A 15,673-nucleotide genomic window follows, 5' to 3' on the forward strand; every position below is an offset into this window, starting at 1 on the left:
CGCACCATGACACTGGCAGCTAGCCTAGCCGGCTAACTTGGCTAATCTGATTTATCGCCTGAGTTAAGCGCACGTAACGTTAGCCAGGATTACCAAATTTAGTTTTCCATATCTAGCGTTTAACGCAATATCTATCTGACATCAAACAGCCACTCGTTACAAGAATGGCATCGCTTGGGGAGCCCGTACGGTTGGAAAGAGGTAAGGTTAATTGGCAAGCTAGCGTTAGCTTAGAAATATTTGTTGTGATACCAGGGAGACGATAACCTAGCTTAGCTAGTATTTGCTGAATATAGCTGGTGATTGTTGTTATAGATCGCACACTTTCTTCTCTAGATAATGTTGCGTTCACGATGCGTTTTGGATAGCTAATGTTTCTGCCTTTTATTAATTGTGTATATTCTTGACACCGAGCTAAAATAACCACAGTTTCTACGGCTACATTGGTTTACTTTGCGCACCAGCTAACCAGCTAATGTTGAAGACAACAGGGAGTGATCACCTAACCCAGCTGGTTTGCTAAAGGTTCAACTTATGGTAGCATCATAAAATGTAAGATATATGCACATTGTTACACCACCGTCATCATTATTGTTAGCAAGGACGAGCAAGGGGGAATATAAACATAGCAGACTTTATTCAGTCTCAGTCTTCGATTTAACTAAACGCGGACATTAGCTCCTGCTGTGTCTGCTAATACATTGTGGTTGGACAGAAGAGAAAACCCTGAAGAAAAGCATAATTAAATGTGTGTGAAACAATCTCTTCTTTGTTGGGCATGCTGAAATGTTGGAGGAAGTTGTGCACAGCAGCAATTTACAGATTAAGGAAATAACTAACAATTTCAGTAGAACAAAAATAAACTCTAAATACAAAAATATAAACAGAATGGTAGAGGAAAACGCCCTATTAATTTTACACAGCTGCTGCTGCTGTTTTCCCCATCCTTGGTGTGGTGGCAGAGGCAAGTAGCTTATTTGTAAAACAAGGCGTGAATAATATGCTGGCACTGAAATTCACTTAATGAAGTTGCAGTATATGACTGAGCACCCTATTTAACGCTCAAGCATTATGTATTGGAAGTTGTCCTGTTGGGTTATGTAGCTTCATAATGATGTTCAAGGTAGATAAGTCATGAGTGCTGTAAGCTAAAACAAGCTTCTACACAGGGACAAAGCATATATAATCAGAACACGGTAAATTCAGTCTCAAACTAATTTAATGCACGTCACATGACAGCAAATTTATTCCAGTTTTAAAGACTAGTAAATATTTTTAGACATTTATTAAGTGATAACACAGAGCATTTGTTAAAATTATTAACAGTTTTGTGCTTATTAGTACAGGTTTGGTACAGGCTGAGTACTGACTTTCACACAGGCAGCAGTCATTGCCAGTGTGAAGTCTCCAGTTGCAGGCATCAGTGAAAACCTTAATGGTGTCGTATGTGTTCTTGTTGACAGATATTAACCGTGCTATTGAACTGCTTGATAAGCTCCAGAGGACGGGGGAAGTGCCTCCCCAGAAGCTGCAGGCACTGCAGAGGGTCTTACAGAGTGAATTCTGTAACGCTGTCAGAGAAGTGAGACTTTTTTTTATTTTTAAAACACAATGTCACAACTGTGACATTAGAGGTGGCATTAGTTCACCTTTTTCTCTTCTGATGTTAAATTTAAATGTTTAAGAACTCAAGTTGGGTGTGATTACTTTGTGTTCATCTTTTGGAAATGTGTACAGCTGGGATTCTGGGATGTAATGAAATATTTTCGAACAATGTCTCTTCAGGTTTATGAACATGTGTATGAAACAGTGGACATCAACAGCAGTCCTGAAGTCAGGGCCAACGCCACAGCTAAGGTAGACTCAAGTCAAATACCATTTAATACACAAACATTTCATTCTTGCACACCTTTTTCTAATCTCAATTTTAAACCATTTTGAACCATAGTTGAACACTTCACATTGTGTGTTGAATACAGTAAATACAGTATATTCACAAAGGTTTAACACCACCACTTGTTAATTTGTAGGCTACAGTGGCAGCTTTTGCAGCAAGTGAGGGACACTCACATCCACGTGTCGTGGAACTGCCAAAGACAGAGGAAGGCCTGGGTTTTAACATAATGGGAGGAAAGGAACAAAACTCACCTATTTACATCTCACGGATCATCCCAGGAGGCATCGCTGACCGTCACGGAGGCCTGAAGAGAGGCGACCAGCTTCTCTCTGTTAATGGGGTGGTACGTTGAAATCACAGAATCACAACATACTCCACAAATGTTACATCTGAGCATTAGCATGACACACATTTTATTTTCAGTTTATGCACAACTAATTAGGGATGCACTGATCCGATTCGCCAGATCTGGATCAGTGCTGATACTAGCCTTATTAGGTGGCTCAGGTATCAACCCTGACGTGACCAATCCACTTTAAATACAGTTTCTTTGGCAATAGCATTAGAAAATTCAGTGTTTCCTCTATCACTTACAGTGTACATGTTCAGTCACTGTAGCCACCAACTCAGCTTTACATGCGACAGGAATTCCTGATCTCATGTTACGTTACATAAAAATGATCCCAATGAATTCCTCACAGTGGAGTATGCACAATTTAAATTTGTAAAAAAGAGTGATCACAAATCTCCACTCTCATCAGCAGATACCCTGAGTTGAGATATCAGAATCTGAATCGAGAGAAAAGAAGTTGTATTGGTGTGTCGTTACGATCTATGCAGCTCGGTGTCTGAGCAAAATACATGAGAAAGAGGCAGAATGGAGCAACATGTTAAAATGAACAGGCCGTTTAGCAGTCAGGGAAGACAGTTAGAACTCTTTAATTCACCTGCTTCTGATATGAGTATCCAGTCTCAAATAAGTGCAGTTTTTAAGTGATATGTCTAAGAATGGGTGGTAGGAGAACTGAGAACAGAGAAGCATTTACACTAACACAAGGTGTTTTTCACCATGAATACTGGCATTCCAATGTCCAGAGCAAGTCTGCTTTCAAGCACATGTGGATTTAAATGTAAACAAGGCTTCAAAGTCATCTGGAAATTGGTTCTACAAATGTTTTATGAGGAAGGAAATGCATTGAACATAATTATTAGGCCTCAAGGATAAGCATGTTGAATTCTGGTGAGAAACAGTGAATGTGAACATAAATTACTTTGTTTACAAAAAAAAAGTACAGGGCATTTTTAAGGCTCTTTGACATTAGCCCCAGCTTTCAGCAGCTGGGCATAGGTAGTTTAAAATTTAAGATCAGCCAAAGGCAATAATCCAATTGACTCTGTTTATTGCTCAGTTTGTTCTCTCATTAAAATGTCCAAATTACAAGCTTTTGTAAAGTAAGTTGAACCAGGTTTATGTTGGAATGTTCATTCCAGTACCTGTAAAATACTGAGGTCATTGTTTCTTCATCTTGTGCATCTTGTGGCTAACAAATGCTCACAGTATATTGCTTTTTGATTATAAACTTGTAAAAAAAAAAATGACAACAATGATTGTATGTCTGTGATAAAATCTTACAGTATATTTCTGTGTTCTTTTTTTTCTAGAGTGTTGAAGGTGAGCACCACGAGAAAGCTGTGGAACTCCTTAAAGCAGCTCAGGGCACAGTGAAGCTGGTAGTAAGGTACACCCCCAAAGTCCTAGAGGAAATGGAGTCACGCTTTGAGAAAATGAGGTCGGCGAAACGCCGGCAACAGAACAACTATCCCCAGTAGGATTTTTCCATGTTGATGCCCAGCTCCCATGTCTCTCCTCCTCTAGCCTTCTGGCCATCTGTTCTGGTCTCTCTCTCATCTCCCTGCCCAAAAAAACATAACAAACATACCCAAGTTAAGTTTTAGTTGCCACTCACACATACCTTATATAGTGCTTCTACCCCTCTCTGTAGCATTTTTAATATTCACCATTGTTACTGTACTAGACACTATGACTCTAGACGAACACTAGAATGAATATGATTGTCAGCGTAGGTGGTCTCTCACACGTGTGCATTATTTTTGAATTGACAAATTGAATGCATTTTTGAGTACTTTTGAGACCAATTGCAGAGCTGCTTTGACTGGAAAGGTAGTGTTTTTAATTCTTTTATCACAGCCACTACCAAGTGCCTCAGGGCAAACACATTTATCCTATGTACTGTGTTCACCATTCTTTTCTTCTTTGTAATGGTTTAAAGTCAATTACTGGTAATTAAATGCTTGTGGCAGGAATTACTACATGCTTTGCAACTGTTGTTCTCAAAGATTGTTTAATTTGGTTAGAAATACAGTTTAATTTTAATGGCCACTCTACATGCATGTCCGGAAGAGGAAAGCTTTGGAGGAGTTGATGACAGTTTGAATTTATTAAAAAGAGATAGTTGTGTGTTTGAGGACACTTCAAATCAAAAGTGATAGATTATCTTTAAGGTTTTTCTCTGGGCTTACCCTCTAAGATTTCTAACGTCATAGCACACTATAAAAAGCTCAGCAGGTACTGTGGGGTTTGAGTTGCCCAGCAGGTACTGTAAGTGATGTAATGGGGTCTCAGCAACTCATGAACTAAATTCCTGCCACCACACAGACTCACACTTTTACTTTTATCAAAGTAATAAAACTTCACAAGCATAAACTCCAATCTGCATGACACGAGATGAAAGCTGTTCGATTTTCATTCATTTTTCTTGACCTAAATCAGGAATTTACTATATGTCATATTTGTCTTTAGCCAGATACAGTACTTAATAAGAAGTCAGTTAACATTTCTCTGTGATCTTTGCTAAAACTGCTTGTTAGCATCGCTTGCATCATTTAGTGATAGCACAAAGCCGATAAAAGTAAAACATTCATAACATCAATCTCTTTATGTCACAGAAATACCTGATGTGAGCTTTCACCATTGTTTTAATGAATGAAATAGCAGATGTTAACATCACACATACTGTATATGGCCATTGCTTATTCATCAGGACTTTACACAGTATTTAGGGCATTATATTGTAAATCTGTGACATTGGCATATCATTCATTTTTATTTTTCTGTCTGTTTCTAAAATTTTGTTACTCCACTTCTTACTCAACACAAAAACGTGTCTGAAATGAAGCATTCGCTGCTTTTGAACTTTTATATCCTGGTATCATTTCCTGTGTGTCACTATAGAGTTATTGCCATACAGTACTTGGACAGTTTTGTCATTTTTCTTATATAATCACTAAGAGTTGTCTTTGCTCCATTAAAGCCAGAGTTTCAGTGACACCACTGTACTCTGGATTTAATATACAAACTGCACGTCATGTTAAAAAAAGAATGATAATGACAAACATTTTACTACTGAAAACTGCCACTCATTGGCAGTTCTGATATGCATTTTTAAGCAGGCTATATCGACCAGTGTCAGTAACCCTCATTTTACTGTATTTGTAGGGTTTCCTCTCACATTTACACATAAAAACAAAGTTTTATTCGTGTTTGCAGAATGCATGTTTAGCTACCATATTGATGTTCCACGTATCATGAGAAAACATCTGATGATGTGGAATATTAATGATTGAGAAGTCCAAATCCTTAAGCCTACATGCAAAATGTCAGTCGAATAAGTCAGCACGTTGTGGTTTTCTCTCGCTTTTCCAGCGAAGGAAAAAATTAAGTCAGTTTCAGTCTGATGATTGTCTGTTAGAGCCCCCTCCTCATTCAGTCCTTCGGTGTGTGAGGACAACAAACTCACCTCAGAACAAATTTAATTTCAGAGATTTTTTTTTCACAGAAGTGTTTTGTTTCCATGGTAGATGCAATATCCTGTACATAGCATATAGCATACTGTAAACTAGGCTGTAGCTGTGTGAGCCATACTATCGTGAGGTCTCAGGATCAACACATCGCATAGTTGAGACAGGGATGTGGTAACAATGAAGATATTTGCTATTTATCTAACTGGTGTAGAAATTAGATGCGTGGTGGATAAAGTAACAAAAACACATGACAGTATATGAAAGCAGGGAAAATTAAACCATTAGCGTAGCTTCAGTCTCTCTCTGAATGATGTCATGCATATCCTGAGCTGTTTGTCCTCTTGTGTTGAACTGTTTTTCACAAATTAATTCCTTTTTAATGCAGTGTAGTGTTTGACATATGCCGTCGTGATTGGCATGGCATAATGACTTAATGACTACTTAAACAGCTGTACAGTTATTGTGACCAAGGCATCTGAAATTAGGGCATTGATGGTTTCTGTTTGCTTGTTTAGCTGATTTTGTGATGTAGTTAGTCCAAAGCTTCTCTCTCTCATTTGGTGTTTTTGTTATTTTATCCACCATCTCTTAACATACAGTAAGGTCCAATAAGAACAGCTGCTTATGGCATCAGTTGCTCCAACTAACTGTAAATAGCTCATTCAAAACTATTGAAGTCCATAGATACGTCTGGCTTTTAAAAAAAATGTATCATTTTCTCCAAAATATGGTTTTGTGTTTCACTGATCTCAAAAAGACTACACCATTAAATGCATTGAAATGCATCGAGTGCTAAAAATATCATTAACAGCAAACGGTTAGGGAGAGATTACTTCATAATTGGAACTAAAATTGTAGTTTGCAAACAAGTCGCTTTTTGGTATCTTTGTTTTATTGGTTGCAATCTCTACATTCGTCCATAATTACCTTCCATGTCATCTCAAAGTCTGCTGTTCCTTTAAATGTCAGGTTTATCTGCAGGGCAACCTTCACCCAAGTCAGTGGAAGGTGTCATTAATTTATATCGAATTGTTACCTTTATATTGCAAAATTTAAAAAAAAAGAAGAAAAAGAACGATAATTCATGATGAGCACATAGCCCAGATATATTTAGCAGGTGTGCTCCCTGTAATCCATTACTCCATATGAAAAATGCTGAATTTTGGGACAAAGTATAAAACAAAACACAGACACAGTACTGCAAAAACTGAATGCAAATCAACTATCTATGCAAGGACATTTCAAAACTTTGGAAATCTCCTTTATTGGTGCGAAATAGTTGTCATTTCACTACAGAATGTAGTTGAAAATTACTACTTTAAGGCTGTGTGGACAAATGTCTAATGTAATATGACTTGTTCATCTTGCTGCACTTAAACACAATGGAGTTACATAATCTTATGAGACACAGTGTTTGCTGTTGTAACATTCTCATATTGATCACCATCAAGTAACAGTGAAGATTTCCAGCTGACATTAGCCTTGCTATCTAAATAATGATTGTCCGGATGTGTGTAAAAGAGTAGGCTTATGTTAAAATGTGGTTAGTAGCAGACCATTTCATAGGCTGCGTTGAGCATACTTTTGTTTTGAGGCAGACAATTTAGCAGAAGAGTTGGGGTGTACATAAAAGTTGAAATGTCTTAATATAATGTATAGTTTGTCCCTTAATTGTGTTTTATCCAACTTTAGATATCTAGCTTCACTGCTCACACACCTACACACGTATAGTAAATCAGGAAAAAATGTAATGAGACTTGGTATTGATATTGCACAGTCACACTCTCCACTGAATGTCACTGACCATTGTCTAAGTTAGTTTCAAAATTTTGTGAAGTACCCTTCAACTTTTTACCCTCTTTCCTTGTCTATATATTGGAATGGTCAATAAAGTATTTTTTATAATAGTTTTCTTTTGATATTTTTCTCAATTTTTATAAGTGGTTTTACTAAAAAATAAATACCAGGAATGATTGGTACTTCCATTTTGACTGTGTACCAGGGCCATATCAGCAAAGCCTCTCTGAAATGCAGTGCTGAAATGGAACGGCTCTTGTAGCTGTATGAAATTACAGACTTAAGAAGAGACACCGTCCTAGATCAGCGCTTCTTTTCTGAGATCTGAACTGATTCTTCTTTTCTTTTTAGTACCAAGACCAAACTTGCAACATTTGTGAAAATTTTGATAATGTTTTGAAATGTTTAATCAGTGCTTGTTTAGGATTATTACCTGTAGACTCTGTTGTATTATTTTGTGTTCTCTGTTTTGTTATCTAATTTACTGTGTTACATTGATGTGGAATGTAAAATGTTGTGATGTAGAACATAATAATTGGACTGGAGGCTAAATAAACAGTGCTTGAATTTACCACTTCTTGAACATCTTTTACACACCGCTTTTATTTTAGTTTTAGGCTCAGTAACATCAGGAACATAAGAGCTGTGAGAGGACACGTGTGCTCCCATCTCTTCATAACCAAAATCATATTTATAGGCACGTCTCCTATCATGTAGAAGACTTTCATACATTATGCTGCAGGCAAGCTACACTTACACAATAGTTTTCATGCTTCACAATAATTTTCATGCCTGGAAAATATGGCAAATGTTTATGGAAAATCCAGGGCATGCACACAATGCACAGTAAGAGGTGCTTTTGATACAGAGGAAAACATTTTTGCTGTCGAACAAAGAATGAACCTAGAATGAACCTTCACGCTCAGCTGTTGAAACTGTTTCTTTTCTGACAAATCTGCGATGCTGATGTGTGCGTTTGTGCTCTGCAGCATGTTCACCAATTAATGTTTTTCCTTTCTTTTCAATGCAATGCTTCACTGCTCCGTCACTGTCTTGCCTTAATTGTATGAAAAGCAGGAATCTGCTCCAGAGGAGGGAATAGAGACTCAATAAGAGCAACTTGGCAGTTAGAACTTAAGTTCAAAATTTTCTTTTAAATCCGCAATTTTTTGGTCAAAAACTGTGTCATGACTAATTGGAGACATTGAAATATACAGGTATGAACAAAATGATGAGAACAATATGATGATAATATCATGCAATGGTTTCCTGCCTTTTCTGTTGTGCTTCCCTTTGGAAGCCAAAAAATAAAAAGAAAGAATGCACGTTTCTCATTTATTACAAATGAAAAAATAAACTAACACACTAAAACAAACTGCCATGGTTTTTTACAACCACAGGATCAAAGGTTTTGGTGTTATATTGACCATGTACTACAGAACAAGATTCATTTTAAATGCTTTTTTTGCTCTCTGAATGAATCTTCATGAATGGCAGCATCAGAATGCTCTTATTTATTTATTGTTCCCAAACATATCCAAATCCAAATGTCCAATGCCTTTTTCACAGCAGACATTTTGACTTGTCATAGCAGGAAAATCACAGGTGTCACTAATAACATTATGGATGACTCTCTTCCAGTGGCTGTTGTATTGCAAAAATAATCATTTAATTTTTTAATCAGAATTAATTTGACTTTGAGAAATGTCTTGAGGCACTTGAGTCTTGGCACTCTGCAGATGTCTGAAAGGAGATCTGTGACTGAAGCTCGGTAGATCAGGTCTAGCTGCCTGGAACCAAACAGTGGACGTGACAGCGATTCATTAGAACAGGCTGTTCACACTACAGCTTGAGACCAGAGCACAGCTGCTGGTTTCTCATGGAGTGGACCCGATCCATTGCAGAGTCTCATGTGTGGATGATTCACTTCGTCTGGCAACCAAAATCAATCACACCCCGGAGCAAGCACAGCAGCAGCACCAGGGACTGAGGATGAAGAAGGAGGCCAAACTGGATCAGGAGCCAAATCAGCTGTGGGAGCAAAGAAACAGGAAATTGATTCATGTTGATATACAGTATAACACACACATTTCAAAAGATGCTGGCATTACTGAGAGGTGTGTGAACTGTTGCAGAGTCACAAAAGCACCAACCTTTAAAAAGATGTTAATAAATTCTAAAATAAGTTCTCTCATGAAAAGAGAAAATATCTGTTACAACATGTAATATCCTAAGTGATGAGACACAGGAACAGAGAGAACACAGAAAATAACATATTATTTAATTCTGCAGCATAATGTAGTCAGAAATAAAAGTATATCACACAATTTAAATGACCTGAAAAAAATGAAATAAACATTCTGGGTACTTCAAGTACACACTAAAGAATTTAATTTTAATTTTATTTTATTCATATAGCTTCCTTCCTCTGGTGTTTTGGGGCCACTTTCTAGAGCAGTTTAAGCCACTGACAAGAAGAACTTAAGTTACCAGACTCAGAAAAATCCCTGTGGTTCATATAACCCTGGCCTTCTGGAAAAGGGCTGCAGAGGAACTGAATCAACACCCATTCACAAATTCAGTTAATTATTATTAATTCAGTAAGTTACCCCTATGCATGCTGGGAAGATTCCTAACACACCAACCTCTGCTGAGCGTGGTTTCAACGCTCTTCTCATTCTCACAATTTAAGTGTAGGATGGCTTCAAACATTGCATTGCATGCTCAGTAGGTGAACAGTAGGTGTCGCTTTCGCTTTTTTGTGCTCTGTTCGTTGAAGAAGAAGACGAAGAAGAAGGAGAGCGGTTTCTTCCGTTTCCACCCACTGACGCTTCTTCCTTTCTGTCCGTGCTAACCTCGAAGTGAACACGCGTTCGCCTGTCTAGCTCAAGTGAGTGTCTTTTTATAATGTAATTAACACAGTAATCACTGGGGGAATAATCATGGTGTCTCAAAAAATAAGTAAACTTCTGCCCCTGGTCACTCAAAGATCTGAAAGAGCGTCATATTAGCATTATTTAATCCTTTTACACACCGCACCGTCTCGGCAGCTAGCTAAGTTAGCTAATGTTAACGGGACCGAAGCACACGCCGCCACATGGGTGTAAAAACTTCAGCTGTATTGTTCCTGTTGTCACATTTTAAACGGCTTTTCCGAGTACACGTAACTAGATTTAAACAGAGTCATCATGCAAAATATTTGCTACCATTCAGGCTCTTTAGATCCTGTTTATTCGGCCAGAAAATCAACACCAACCCGCGTTATATGGTCATACTCATTATTCATTGTAAAAAAACGTTTTAACATGAAAAGGTTTCATGTTTATGGTGGCAGCTGTGTTGACCACAATACAATTTGTACTATTCAGTTATATAAGGAAAAAAGAGAAAGATTATACTGTTTGAAAGTGTTAACGTTACTACTTGCATGCTGTTCAAATCTTAATTAAATAGGCCAGTTAAATTAGAAGAAGCACAATCAATATATATTTATCCCATATATGAGTAAAGTAAGATTATTTCAGCTAAGGTCTGACTGAGATTTATCTTAAGTGGATCCTAAGTGTTTTTGTTTCTTCACTCACCAGGCTTTAGTTTTGAATTAGGGTGTTTGATTAGCTCTGAAACAATGCAATTGCAATGCAATTCATGCGAGACAATCCAATAAATTTCTGCATAAATTTTGTACATAATGTGCCACATTTATGGTTTTGATGTTGTGTGAATACGGCTGGTGTAAATCTGTCTTAAGAATAGCAGATATTCATGTTTGCATTTGTTTGATGCAGAGGTTTTGCCTTGTTTTTATTCAGGAAAAGAAAGAAACATTTGTTGAAATGTGGCCAAACTTGTACATGTGTCTTATTTGTGTCTCTGGTCGGTGATGTCTGTTAACACATCTGCTGACAGTTTGAACCTTCCTGTTTGCTTTTTTTTAGGATGCGTTACGTCGCTGCTTACCTACTCGCTGCCCTGGGTGGCAATGACAACCCTGAGGCCAAGGACATCAAGAAGATCCTGGACAGCGTTGGCATTGAGATCGATGACACCCGCCTGGAAAAGGTACAAAGCAGCCTGCTTCTCATTGTTTCTGGTGTTGTGGCTACACTTGTACCAGCAGTCAGTCATTACCTTTGTGGGACCCATATAATTTGATCTTTCTCAACAGGTCGTCTCTGAGCTCAAGGGCAAGAATGTGAATGAGGTGATCGCTACAGGTGAGTTTGCCACTGTGCCATATGTCAGTGTGTTTTGCCTGTGTGTAGTTTTTTTTTTTGCTGAAGTTGGTAGATTTGTTTGTCTGTCTCAATTAAAGCAACAACAGGCAGGATTTGAATACTGAATTGCACCCCTCCATTCAAAACACAAGAAACCGAGCATTTCACTCTCTGCTTAGAAAAATGAAAAAAAAAAAAAAACAGAAGACCCAAAAAATATACACGTTTTAGACATTAACTCGCACAGTGTCTGGTCCCTAGGTCCTTTAAACTGCAGTTAACACCTCAGTGGATTTGAGCCATCATCACACGAAGCTCTTGTAAAGTGTTTTTAAGTAAAGTAGTGAAAGCACTGAGAGTAATACATGATCCTTGATCTGCAAACAGTCAGTCTCAAGACGATGTCCTGTTTGTTTGGGGTTTTTTTTGGGGGGGGTGTTCACTTATTGTATACCTTTATATGCTGTTTAGACTTGGTTAAAACCAGATGGTACTGACGTTGTCAAATATCACAATTTTAGACTGTGTACCTGTAGTAGTGTGTTATTATCTGTGATGAAAATGACTAATGGTTCTTTCTTAAAGATAGTTACTTGATCAAACCTGGAGTGGTTTGATTACTGCCTTTGAACCTTGAAAAAAACCTTGTATGTGATGGCCAAGCAGACAGAGGCAGTGTTCACTTGGCTAAAGCTGTAAAATAAGTCAAGAATGGGAAATACAATGTTCATTCTAATATTACTAGAGCTGAATTGTCAGCATGTATCTAATGATATCCACATACTGTTTGTGACCTCTATCTTGTTTCTGGCTGCTGAGTGTCAGTGTTATCACTTGTGCTTTATGTCTGCCAACTCGTGTCTCCTCAGGTTACGGTAAGCTGGCCAGCATGCCAGCAGGCGGTGCCGTAGCCGTTGCCAGCTCTGCGGCTGCTGGCTCAGGCGGAGCCGCAGCCCCTGCTGCAGGTGAGCATTGCAGCTTAGCACCTTGTTTGTCAGCATCAATGACACTTGGCACACAGTGTCTTTGCCTTCACCTTGCATGTTAATATGATTACATGAAGTCAAATTAGTTATCATAAGTCACAAAACTACAGTTTAACCTGAGAAAGTACCTAGTTGGTACAAGTCATGTCAGTAATGTAATTCAGTCTACTACAATTTTTTTTTTTTCATTTTGGAATACTACAGTGACTTCACATTAAAACATTTTATCATGTAAACCCAACAATAGTTGACAAATGTTTTCTAACAGTTGCGTGTTTTACCTTAGTGACCTCATAAGCTCCTCTGCTTGTTAAATGTGTTTGGTGATTATAACAAGAAATAATATCGAGTGCCTTTTGTTTCGCAGCTGAGGAGAAGAAGGAGGAGAAGAAGGAAGAGTCTGAAGAGTCCGATGATGACATGGGATTCGGCCTGTTCGACTAAACTTTTTCAAAAAGTGAATAAAGTTTATTAAAAAAAAAAACTCAGGAGTTTCAACTTCTTTTTCACTGCAGAATGATAAACCAAGTTTTATTGGTATTCAGTAGGGCAGAAAATGGTGTTTGACATTGCTTGTTTACATTGTAAGATTTTCTTTCAGTATGATACTCAAAAAAAGTTTTTCTGATTCTGAAATTAATTTTACAAGATTATGCACATCAAAACTTTGTTGTATGAGGTGCCACACTTTCTTGAATGAACAAAAACAAAATTGACAGCTGACCAGTTTTAGAGGTCCAGTGTCAGTATCGGTCATGTGGTCTGACGGTGTGTTAAGGGCTTGATCAGTAATTGTACCATAGGACACTAGAGTAACTACCAAACTACTGCAACGAGGCACTGGATCGTGAATAATGTAATTAAGCCGCACGGTCAACAGATGGCGCTATTGAATATCTCACCGTACAGGTGAGACTTATGGACGAGTACCTCATTTTGGTCACTGTGTTTAAAACGGAAGACCCTGATCGCCACACGAGACTGGCCATGTCAATACCTTTTTCTTTACTGCAATGGTTAGAAACACAGATCAGGTGTCCTCGCCTGCAGCTGCACGTACTGGTTCCTGCGTCAACTGCAGTGACTTCATCCCCATGTGACAAATTACGTCTGGCATGATTTTCAGTATTAAAGTCATGTTGGCTTGAAAGTGATCTATTCCATAATGGATACTAAAGAGCTCTGTGGTAAAATGAGACGGAGAAGATAGTTCAATGTTACTGTCACTGAAAAACACAAACACACTCGCATCTCATAGTCTTATATTAAAAACGTATATCGCACCTTTTCAGAAAAAACAAAGCTATTTGAAAATTAAGAAAATAATTCACAATACATAGACTTTTAATGTTGGCAAGAAAGATCCCGTTACAGTGCATTTATATTAATTTTAAAGGGGACAAACATGATAGCTCAAAACAGGTATCCAAATAATAATTTAAATCTGTGGTGATTTAGTGCTACTAACAGCATAACAAATACACAAACTCATCTGAAACCAGTGGAACAACAGTGAGTTTTTATAAGCCCCCTTTCCTTTTGAAAAGTGGGACACAACCAAACTTCATGTGCACATATATGACTTCGACTGCCATGGCAGCACCAAACCTTTAATCAGATTTCAAAGCTTTGGTCCATGAGCAGTGTGTTTTATGTTGACTGTATCTCCACTGCAACTGAGCATTATTATCTACAACACAGTATCACATTGTGTGTTACATAACATTTCAGTACTAACAGAAGATGAATGAATTACTAAAACCACATGTAGCAGTATAATCTTACACCTCTGATCATGTTTTCTAAGGCACACTTTTTCTTGTTCCCTTAGATCATCAGGGACAGGCCTACTGTGTGTTCCTAGGGTCAGGACTAAACAAAGTGAAGCAGGATTTAGTTATTCTGCCCCTCACTTGTGGAATAAACTTCCGGAATACCTGAGGTCAGCCCAAACACTCAGCTTATTTAAGTCAGGCCTGAAAACACACCTTTTTACTGACGCATTCTCTTAAATTGTCTTTACCGCACTCTTCTTATTTCATTATTTTACTGTTTTCTATTTTTTCTGCTACAATGTTTTAATATATTTCTTTTATTCTATTATTCTATTATTTATGATTTTAATGTAATATGATTTGCTTTTATTCTATGATTTCAATGTAATCTGTAAAGCACTATGAATTACCTTGTGTACGAATGGTGCTATATAAATAAACCTTGCCTTGCCTTGCCTTGCCTTGTTTAGGTTGTTAGAACAGCAGATCTCAGGGAGTGCTATCTAAAAGACAATGCCTTCAAATCGTTGCTCCACTAGCAGGTCATAAACTCAGCTATATGGCTCTAAAAATATCAAATAGGGGGCTATGCAAGCCTTACAGAAGGTACTGCAGTCTGTGTTAGTCACAAATTTCTTTACAAATACAGAAAACTGTATTTCTTTCTTCTTTTTTTTTTCTTTAGCTACCTTTTGACCCCCTGCCTCTGGAACTAAATCTACACTCTTGTTTAAATGCATCAATGCTGTTTAGCTGATGACCTGAGCCAAACAGACCTTAATACAGGAACATGAACAACTACATTTTGACACAGGTCACTTTGAGGCAGGGTTTAAAATCAGGTAATAAATCAGGACATGTCTTTTGGCCTCTTGTTCTGTCATTTGAACTGGGTTAACCTGGGGCAACGCCATGCTTACACGATGGATTTTTATCAACGCAACTAACGTCTTAATCAGATGATTAGTCATGTCCTGGTGTGTGACTGCAAGACTGTTACTTAATTTCCAACTTTTTAAATTTGCTAATGTCACTTAAAAAACACAGAGCTGAGTCATGTGTTCAAAGCTGAGTTAGCAGATGGTAGGTCTGTGAGTTTTTTGTTTTTTGAGTTGAAGGTCTGAGTACAGAAAGTTTTGTATGCTGTAGAGATTGTTAGTTCTCCACTCTGTTATAAAC

General features: G+C 37.8%; 2 protein-coding genes across 2 annotated transcripts; both read left to right on the forward strand.

Annotated features, from left to right (window-relative positions):
- Positions 1-8,087, forward strand: lin7c (lin-7 homolog C (C. elegans)). Its single transcript, XM_041036921.1, has 5 exons — positions 1-201; positions 1,464-1,582; positions 1,786-1,857; positions 2,031-2,240; positions 3,560-8,087. Exons 1-5 carry the CDS (start codon positions 165-167, stop codon positions 3,725-3,727), a joined length of 606 nt encoding a protein of 201 aa, XP_040892855.1. The 5' UTR covers positions 1-164; the 3' UTR covers positions 3,728-8,087.
- A 2,168-nt stretch (positions 8,088-10,255) lies between these two features.
- On the forward strand, positions 10,256-13,210 carry rplp2l (ribosomal protein, large P2, like). The gene is made up of 5 exons (XM_041035555.1): positions 10,256-10,406; positions 11,455-11,578; positions 11,685-11,733; positions 12,603-12,698; positions 13,087-13,210. The coding sequence occupies exons 2-5, from the start codon at positions 11,456-11,458 to the stop codon at positions 13,161-13,163; spliced, it is 345 nt and encodes a 114-aa protein (XP_040891489.1). The 5' UTR covers positions 10,256-10,406; position 11,455; the 3' UTR covers positions 13,164-13,210.
- The last annotated feature ends 2,463 nt before the right edge of the window (positions 13,211-15,673 follow it).

This window comes from Toxotes jaculatrix, chromosome 1, assembly GCF_017976425.1.
Source record: "Toxotes jaculatrix isolate fToxJac2 chromosome 1, fToxJac2.pri, whole genome shotgun sequence".
In the NCBI taxonomy this organism is placed as follows: domain Eukaryota; kingdom Metazoa; phylum Chordata; class Actinopteri; family Toxotidae; genus Toxotes; species Toxotes jaculatrix.

Coding starts and splice junctions, on each gene's coding strand:
- lin7c (XM_041036921.1), top strand. CDS start 165: ATGGCATCGCTTGGGGAGCCCGTACGGTTGGAAAGAG. Junction 1,583..1,785: donor TCTGTAACGCTGTCAGAGAA/GTGAGACTTTTT, acceptor ATGTCTCTTCAG/GTTTATGAACATGTGTATGA. Junction 2,241..3,559: donor TTCTCTCTGTTAATGGGGTG/GTACGTTGAAAT, acceptor TTTTTTTTCTAG/AGTGTTGAAGGTGAGCACCA.
- rplp2l (XM_041035555.1), top strand. CDS start 11,456: ATGCGTTACGTCGCTGCTTACCTACTCGCTGCCCTGGGTGGCAATGAC. Junction 11,734..12,602: donor GAATGAGGTGATCGCTACAG/GTGAGTTTGCCA, acceptor GTGTCTCCTCAG/GTTACGGTAAGCTGGCCAGC. Junction 12,699..13,086: donor AGCCGCAGCCCCTGCTGCAG/GTGAGCATTGCA, acceptor TTTGTTTCGCAG/CTGAGGAGAAGAAGGAGGAG.